General features: G+C 35.1%; 1 protein-coding gene across 2 annotated transcripts in view; it reads left to right on the top strand.

The window, feature by feature from the left end:
* The first annotated feature begins 873 nt into the window (after positions 1 to 873).
* LOC125681986 (calcyclin-binding protein-like) overlaps positions 874 to 10248 on the top strand; it is a 31085-nt gene continuing 21710 nt past the window's right edge. Inside the window, exons 1-4 of one of the 2 annotated variants that reach the window (XM_056154526.1) lie at positions 874 to 960; positions 1226 to 1358; positions 1543 to 1656; positions 1853 to 4875. In XM_056154526.1, the coding sequence (XP_056010501.1) occupies positions 4855 to 4875 (21 nt within the window). In that variant the 5' untranslated portion in view covers positions 874 to 960; positions 1226 to 1358; positions 1543 to 1656; positions 1853 to 4854. The remainder of the gene's footprint in view (positions 961 to 1225; positions 1359 to 1542; positions 1657 to 1852; positions 4876 to 10248) is intronic. The other variant, XM_056154527.1, reaches the window with a different exon arrangement.

Genomic DNA, 10248 nt, shown 5'->3' on the forward strand with positions numbered 1-10248 from the left:
AAATAAGTACAGGCGATACATAGCTAATTAGAATTGAACACCGAAAATGGTGAAAAACCTGCAGTTATGTAAGACGTAACTGTCTGTTGTAACATGCTGCTGCATCCCTCAGGAAGCGGAAGTTCAGAAGATGCAAAGCCGGGTTCGTCATAATGGGAAAGATTAACTGTGAACATTCTAGCACCTAATAGAAAAAGATATAGATCTTGATGACAGAGACCGCAAAGTTCAGCACTGAGCACAATATCAAGGTCAATTACTGTATTCCACCAAGCATCTTGGATAGCGACTGTTCCTACGCAAGTGGTCGAAACGTGTTCAAAAACGTTTGTGAAATATTTGCCAAAGATGAGACAAGATGTCGGAGGAGAGTGTGGAAAGGACCATAGCTTAGTGATAAATTTGCAAATCTCTATTTCATGAATGTTAGACGGAATTTTCCAGATAGTCTGTGGAGATCGCCCTGCTGTTATTTTGTTGAATTGTTGAAAAGAAGGATCCGAGAGCATCCGTTTGTGCCTTGGATCTAGATGGAAGTCAGTTATTGCTGTTTTGACGCTTATTTTCCACAAACTCTTTGGAGGAAAGTAACCATCTTGCAGATAGAGTAGAAAATGCTGGTGGAGGTTATACTTATAGAGTAGATTAAAAAAGAAATTCAAATTCTAAGAACATTAATTTTGAAATACTAACATCAAATATACATCATTTACTAAAACACAAATACATACATGTATAATGCAACACTAGCATGATATGCATGGTGATAATGTATTTTAATTATTTTCACAATTGATACCCTGGAACAGGATATTACTGCCATCAAGAGCAACCTCATTTCTTATGTGGGTGTAGAATTTGACACTACATTGAAAGTCTGTTACCATCAGGAAACAGGCTGAACACGGCAGGGGAAGTAGAAGACTTCCACGGCTCCTTAAGTGTGCAACAAAGAAACTGGTAAGGAATTAAATAGTTGATGTATAATGTATGTGTATATCTATAAAGGATAATGTATGTGTATATCTATAAAGGTTACTGATTGTAGACAATTCCTATGTACACTATCATTTCGTAAATATTAATTCAAAACTGGTTTTTATTTAAGTACAGTATGATTTATAATTCATTGTTTCATCCCATAAAATCCATATACTATACATGCATGTACTGCACTTAAAACATATGGTATTCGTTTTAGATAAATGCCATGATCTCTCTGCAGGTTGGAGATAATGCAGGAGAGATAATGAGATGTGTTATGATGAACAATTGCATGAGCCAGTTTAATGGAACTGGACAGAAATGAAAAATTGGAACACCCCTTTACCAAATCATCCTTTGTAAGTTTAAACAATGTAAGTTTGGTATTTTAAATAAAAAATGATAAACTAACACATATAGGTTCATCACTTTTGTCCTCGTGATTTCATTTCAGTACATGTAGTACAGGTCATTTTAACTAATGTTGTAATTCGACTGTTTTAAACACATGTACTAATATATACTTTTTACAATGAATTCCATTTCACATTTCTATAGCTGCTGCACGCATAGCATCGAAGAAAACTATCTCGTTTGAGACAATTAAACGAGAAATTTTAGACGTTTCTATGGTTTGCTCCATTGCTTCCTGGAGGAACTAATTATGCTAAGGTATATATGAAGTTTGTCGTCAGAAAAATACAGTAAAACATTGTTAAATCTTATGCTAGTTTGTTTATACAATTATGTATCATATCATTTGTTGCTCATCTCTTCATCAGATGTTTGAATATACATAGTACATGCAGTTGTAAATGAATAATAGTTTTGTAAGTGTATATTTCATGTTCAAACCTTTCTTTTTCAGAAAAAAGGGAAAAGAAGTCAAATCAAAAAGAAGATGAATCTCTATCAGATTCGGAATAATATGGGCTGATTTTTCAAAAATGCAAATTTTGTCTGTAAAAAAAACCTGTTGTTTATTCTATTTTATTACGGTTCAGGTTTTTAAACATGTTCAGTTTATATAAAACATTAGTGAAAGGGTTTGAAAACATTTATCAGAATTGTTTGAAGAATGTCTTAAATAATCTCGTAAAACTGAATTTTAGATACTCTCAAAATGTTTCCATAAATGTTCTCAAAACATTCTTCTAAATGTTCTCAAATGGTTTCTTTAAAATGTTCTCAAAATGTTTCTTATAAATGTTCTGAAAGTGTTTCTTAGAAATATTTTGATAATGTTTCATGAAATGGTTTTAAAACATTCTGATTAAATGTTATTTAGAAATGTTTTAAACATGTTTCTGAGACCATACAAAATCACTTGAATAAAACATTTTGTAAAATGTTTTTCCAACATTTTTTAAATGTTTTTAAAACATTGCTGTGCTACCTGGGAAAGACCGAATATAAAGAATACGGGACGTTTCGCCCCTGAGGACGTTTCGTGCTTAGATGATTCGCCCCAAAAGACGATTCACCCTGAGACGTTTCGCCCTCAGACGATTCGCAATTTGATATTAAACTTACATTGGTGACTGTCTTTATTTTCTTTAATTTGTAGATTAATGTTTATAAATATCCATACTGATTAAAAAATAAGTTAATAGTCTATGTTATAGAAATAATCAAACGTGGAATTATAAATATTGGGATTAACACTCTCAACAAACTAGGTAAGTGATGAAAGCGAGATTAAAGACAACTACCGCGATGGCGGTACCACTTCAAACATTAAGTTAATTGCATCTATATTTTGCGGAGAGATCTGAGCTATCAAATGCTTTTAAAAAAGGCATTTCAGAGCTTTTGTTCCATACATATGAAAAATGTATATTAGTGCAATTGGGAGCAACAATTTCTTCAAATGAACAATTAATATGAATTGTAATTTTTGCATGGTCAGAAAGCACTGGTATGTGATCATGTACATAGAAGTATACACATTATTGGCAAAGGAATTTGAAACTAAACAGTAATCAACAACACTATTTCCATTGTATTGGAAAGAGGTAAACTTTCCTGAAAGATCACCAAATGTTCTGCCATTCAAAATTTGTACATCAGTAGAAACACACAAATCTATAAGGTCTTTTCCCCTCTCATTACATACATCATCATGACTGAATCTTGGGGGTAAATTGTAACCCACATCATCATTAGGCATAGGTACATAATAGTCAAAATTTACATTTTCTGTTTCAGTGGATGTTCTTGCATTCAAATCACCACATAATGATTCAGAGTACTGCCATTGGTAAACAAAATTTACCGTTGGTAGAATTTCTTACCATTGGTGTGACATTGGTGCCAATGTTTACCAACAAAAATTGTCGATGGTAACTTATTTTGCAGACATATTAAGTTTCCTAACTTGCCATATTTTATAACATCTGAATTTAACATGCTCATGACATCTAGGTTATGTCTAACTACATACGAGGAATTGGAAGGTGGCATATATACATAACAAACATAGATATCTTTGTTAAAACCAAAGTAAGTTTTACAGAGTTTTAGCCACTGAATTTCACTACTAGAGTTTTTCAAAATTGTGACCCCTTTTTTAACATCTTTGTTAATCAATAAAATCAATAAAATCATTCCTCCAGAAGTAGGAAAACCATTTTCACAATAAATATCAAGGTCATCATGTTTGGTTTCTTGCAAGTCATAATTAGAGATTTCCTCTAAAAATGTTTTGTCTGTTGATTTATCAAACAAGGAATTTTTTAAGGAGTGAATGTTCCAACTTCCGAGTTTCAAGTGTTTTCTCACTTTTCTGACAGTCATATCATCCGATAGAGTTCATCCCTCAGATTGTTTGGCAGGATGAGAGTTCCTCTCTTTGTTAGGTGTTTTCTATCATTCAGGATGCCCCTTGCAGTGTCAGAATTGTGTTGGTCCTAACTCTTGAGTACATATCACAGCGTAAAAGCGTGTTGTAGTTGTGACCTTGATTTCTCCGAGACTGAATTATATTGTTTAGGTAATTGGGAGTCATGTTATGGTATATCTTGTGGAGTTGAATAATTCGATGATTTTCTCTACGCTTTGACAATGGATCCCATCCCGTTTCTGTATTACTTAAACATATGACTATAAATCATATATAAAATGTTTAAGCTGCCCTGTCCAACCAGACTTTTATATCATTAAATTTGAATGCTTTATATCAAAAGGAAACTTCAATCACACTCAAGTACTAATTAAAATCAAGATCTAATTTGATTGAGGAAATTCGGCGTACATGGACTAGCATCATGTCTGTCTATATATGTTAACATCAAATGTAATCAGACAAAACTTCTTAGTTATATCGATAATAACCAAAGTAATTGGAAAATGCAGGGACGTTTCGCACCGCAAATAGGGGCGAACCGTCCTAGTGCGAATCGTCTGAAAACGAAACGTCTTTCGGTGCGAAACGTCCCATTACCAATATAAAGAACCCCCTCGTTCAAAACTGATTGCGTCACGTTCTGTAGAGGTACATTAGGATTTCCCCCCTACTGTACACTTCTGTCCACACAACTCAGGTCAAAGCTTTAAAATAGTCCTCACATAAGTCACTGTACACGTTTTGTCAGCCCTCTCTCGTCGCTGGGCATGTTTGCGGGACTAATTTTACACTCTCCTCATTACTAGGAACACCTTTGTCGTCCATGTGCTACACATGCTTCTCATCAATCGTATCACTCTTGAGAAAAGGAAGATTGGGTATTGAAACAGAATTTCGGTTATTGGACGTAGGAGAATCTGTATTAGCCTAGTAGATCTAGCTGTTTTTAGCAACCCATTCATTGAAACATTTTAAATTGATTTTCTAAAACCGAAAGTAGGGAAGAGTTTCGTGGAAGATTCTAGATGATGGACACTGTCGAGGAGGTACATTTTTTTTTCATTTGCTTAATTTATTCACAGGAATTCCAAAATGTTATCAATAAAGTCAATAAACTTCACTCGATTGACCAAGCCATGAACTCTGCATAGCGATCTCCTTTGATTTATTATAACAGAAACGAGATGAGGTTTCGAATAGCTCTGGTCTGTAGGATAACATGTAAAAACATAATATATTTCCAGGTTATTTGCATTACAAACATTTACATTTATGGCTGAAGTACAGAAAATCTATTCTACACATAAATTTACATTGAATACTCAGGGCTTGATGTCACCAGTCCAGCGGACTGATAAGAGTATAATTTCAACCAGTCTGCAGAAAAATTTACCACTTCAACAGAGTTTTCCAGAAATAATTAAACATATTTCATTAATGTTATTAAAATGAAATTTAAATCGATATGCCTCAGACAATATTGTAACACTTGTGTGAGATTTATGTTTATTAATCGGGTTCGTATGATATCTCCAGAATGTGTGTATAAAATTTCATAATAATATTTTCCAAAATGATGCATTAGAAAATTAACCAGTCCCATCGGACTGACTAAAACAAATGTCAGTCAGTCAGTGCTCCAAGTCACATCTACTATTAGGTCGCAAAATGGCGACCTAGAAAAATATCTGGTCGCCATTTTCATATTTCTATATATAGTCACCATGTTCAAAATTTCTACTCGCCATGGTAAAGGATTTTGTAAATAAGACCTACAGGGTTTTTTTTTTTAATTTGAATATCTTTCAAGAAAAAAATCACACCCATGTATGCGTTTTGTTTGTTTTATTTTTAAACTGAATAGAAATGTGCTGTGATGCTGGATGCTAACAAGTCAAGTATTTACTCTGGCAAAAGTTGTATTGCATTGGGCCATCCTGTATAATTTACAGTACACTTCTGGGAAAGAAAACCTAGCGTTCCAAACAAGGATTTGCTTTAAAGTCCACAATAAGTGGGCCTTCATTGCTTATGCGAATAAGAGCTTCTACTTTTGTTGGATCTTTTGCTGAACAATCAGTACCAGCATCAATACGAACACTACATCCCGAGTTTGTAATTGTCTGTGAAAATTGGTTGCAATAGTTGCCCCGCTCGACTTTTGCTAATAATGCAGTCACGGACAAAGACATGTCTCTTACTGTTACCGTGACTAGTCACACTTCCACATTTGAAAGATGTACACCAGGTCATGGTAAAATCGGATAATGGGTGTCCAAAAGTGGATGTTGCTGGCTGATTAATCTCATAAATTCAAAACATTTTGCAATCTCTGTATATCAACCACGAACATTCCTTCTCAAGACTGAGGTTCTTCCTTTACTTTTGCATTTTTCTTTAAACACAGCTACGTCGTCTTTAAATGCAGAACTTTCTCTGTGTGATTCTTGAATTCTTCGTTACATGTACTAGGCCGAGGCTTCTATTTTTTTTTACTAAGTCTTAAGTGCTTTAACCCTCGTTTTACCGTCATCTTGATTACTTTCAAACGCTGTTTTGACCAAGACTGAAAAATATTAAAATTTTACTGGATGCCCAATTTTTTCCACTCGCAAAAATGCGACTTAGATATAATCTCTAGTCGCAAAATCGATTTTCTGGTCGCGCATGCGACCCGTTTTACTCGCAACTTGGAGCACTGGTCAGTCCGCCAGACTTTTAACCAGTCACAGACTGACGGGCATATGTTAATTTCGAGCCCTGAATACTGGATCTCTGTCCCTGTAATGTTGCAAGATGCAATATATTTCTCTGAATTATTAGATCTGGCCATGCCAATTTGTAATCTAGTTCGCCGGATTCGCCGCTTCTATTTGTAACAAATCCAAATTATAATATTATCAAAAAATAATATCCGCCCGCGTGTTCAAAAATATCCGTAAATATTTTTTTTAGTTTTTACAACAAGCGCACAAATAACCTTGATGTATATGCTGAGAAATGACAGAAGCGCGGGCTCTCGAGAAATTTCCTAACAGTGTAATACGGTTAAGTTATTCATGATGTCTATCTTAATATGTACGATACTTCATAACACTGGATTGGAAGTTGTTCCTTATGCTGGAATCGAACTGGAAGCCGATGAAACTTTTGAAGCGCTATTCGATGCCACTATTTAGAGAACATTGACAGCGTATGATTGATTGTTTGATTAGCCTATATATTGACTGAAGTCTCTCTTGAGAATATTTCACTCACATGAAAGACGTTACCATTGCCGGTGACGGGCTGCAAAATTTAGGCCTATGCTCAGCGCTTATGGCACTGAGGGATCTTTATCGTGCCACACCTGCTGTGACAAGGACCTCAGTTTTTGCAGTCCTATCTGAAGGACTGCCCCATTTATTCACCTCTTACAACAAGCAAGGGGTACTGATCGATGACTATTTTAAACCGGACCGACAGTTAACGACAAATTCACAAGAGGTTTGGTGATGTCCTATCAAAATTCAAGAAAATGCTCAAAGCGATGCAATGGATATTGCATTTGCAATGAATGTCAAAACTGGATGTGTCCCTAGCAATATGCATATCTCTGAATCGAAAGTTTGTAGAAATGAAACTTAAATAAAATTCTTGAAAAAGACCTTATCAGTTAATGTTGCAAAGTACATGTATTAGGTATAAAGAAAATAAGTCTTTGAAACCTGAAATACTTCTTATTTATTGTAAACTATATCAACAAAGTTGAAAAATATTAAGTTTATGTGGTAAACAAATGATATCTGATGATTTTAGATCTTTATTTTTAGGCACCCGCTTTTTAAAATCACACTTAATTCAATTAAAAATATTTATATTTCTTGTATTCACTCGCCTCATAATTTTTATCTCCAAAATTAAAAATAATATTTGTAAAATAATTTCGCCCTCTCGCCTCACTTTTTTTGTTTGAAAATCCGAAGAACTATTTTACAAATTGGTGTGGCCTCTAAATTCTTTGCAAAATTTGCAAGGCAGGCAAATAAAGGTCACATAATTAAAACAAATATGATATTGAGGTGAAATTTGCTGTTATTTCAAAATTTTGCTACATTGCAGATGAATGGAATGATTTCTATCATTATATCGGGTTCTTGGGATGTTTATGACACTCTATTTTTCTGCAGTGTTTGAAATAGCCGTGCACCCGACCACTTGGAAACGTATAAATATTGCTGCGGGCAAACACATTTCTTTGTAGACGCCTAACCGGATGTGTTAAAATTCCCACTGAATGAAAATTAGATGTATCAAATGTGCTTATCACATCGGCAATGAAGTTGTAACAAGCCAAGGGGCTCTATAAAATTATACGTTATTGAGATCGAAGTATAGTCACTGACTCACATAATTGCCCAATAGTTCTTTCCCTTTGTGGAACTCTTGCGCATAGTGAGACGCAAAACATACTATCGTCCACACGCGGTGGGTACAAATGCTTATCGCTGCTTTCATATATTGCCTAAAGGCCGATTATCAGACATCATGCAACCACCCAAACTGCAGGGTCACACAATATTAGTAGGTTTATTAGTATTTAATAATAAAATAGCTCAAACAAAAATCGATAATCGCTATTTTTCTTTGATTAAAATATCACTCGTGCAGATGAGGAAATAAAAAATAATTATACCCCCCTTCAAAGAAGAAGGGCATATTGGTTTGCACCTGTCGGTCGGTCGGTAGACCACATGTTGTCCGCTCAATATCTTGAGAACCATTCACTTGATTATAATGATATTTCATATGTGGGTTGGTTATGAGTAGAAGAGGACCTCTATTGTTTTTCAGGTCAAAAGGTCAAGGGTCAATCTACTCTGGACATAGGAATATAATGTCCGCTCAATATCTGGAGAACCCTTTGCTTGTACTGGTGTACCAAGTTTGATGTCTGTCAAGCAAAGGGTTCTCAAGATATTGAGCGGACAGTATATTCCAATGTCCAGTTTGACCCCTGACCTATAAACATGTGACCTCAAAATCAATAAGGATCATCTTCTCCTGAAGATGTACTAGTGTACCAAGTTTGATGTCTGTCAAGCAAAGAGTTCTCAAGATATTGAACAGACAGTATATTCCTATGTCCAGTTTGACCTTCGACCATGTGACCTCAAAATATTGAAGAGCTGATATCTCGGAAGTTGCGTATTAGATTGATTGATTGTATATTGTGTAACGTGCCTCTTGAGAATCTTTCACTAATATGGAGATGTCACCATTGCCAGTGAAAGGCTGCAAAATATAGGCCTGTGCTTGGCGCTTACGGCATTTGAGCAGGGAGGGATCACCTGTTGTGACACAGTCATACCTCAGTTTTTGCAGTCTCATCCGAAGGACCGCCCCATTTAGTCACCTCTTATGACAAGCAAGGGGTAGACCTATTATAACCCGGATACCCATGGAAATTTAATTAGCAGATAGTTACATGTATTGATAAAAGTAATTTCAAAACTGTCAGTTATTTTCTCAGGGCTAGTAGGTATTTGGCAGGGCTCACAATTTTTACAAGCAATCAGTCCTGCATGTCTAGCTAATTTTACAAATTTCAAACACTCGGAGTCTCCTGTATGGAAACTTGAAATGACCCTGACCTGAATTGTAAAGAAGGCATAAGGCCAATTCAACTTAATTAGTAGATTATCATCCATGGTCACCAAAAAGTATGGGGCGGGTGGGAGGATTTTATTTTTCAATTTTAATTTTCTGAGAAAAATATAATTGACAAATGAGTTTTTGTGAACTGAACAGAAGTGCATCATTTAATGCCAGATGGATATCAATCTATGCTTATTTCACAGACAAATTCCAGGTTAAGCTTTAATTTTAAACACAGAAAGATATCAAACTTCTTCAAGATTTGAAGAATATTAATCCCTACCTATCATTTACGCCATATGATCTATTTTCTTCACGTGGCTTTTCACGTTGCTATACCGGAAATGTAAACAGAAAGTGTAAAAACCGGAGCTGGACATGAAAATTTTTCCGGAAATTGCAAGTTTCGCAAAATAAAAAAATTCTGGGCGGGCCAATTTTTGAGGGGCGGACGGGGATGATAATCTATCAATTAAGTTGAATTGGCCTAAACCCCACGCTATCCACTGGAAAGCAAGTTCTTGCACACGTCCTGTGTTTCTCGAACATTGATTTCTAATGAACTGTTTACCTTTGCTTGCACATACATGTGTAATACAATGTAACTGATGAGTAAATGTGCATAGTTCTAATTTATATCAGCTGCTACAGTTCTCCTGGTCATAGATATAGGGATGTTAGGTCTTTTGACATCCCAAGAATTGTGGAGATACAATACTGCAGCTAGATTTATATTCGATCAAAATTTATATGTACAATTAAAATCACAAACTGTAGGACTG

Source organism: Ostrea edulis, chromosome 2 (assembly GCF_947568905.1).
Source record: "Ostrea edulis chromosome 2, xbOstEdul1.1, whole genome shotgun sequence".
NCBI lineage: Eukaryota > Metazoa > Mollusca > Bivalvia > Ostreida > Ostreidae > Ostrea > Ostrea edulis.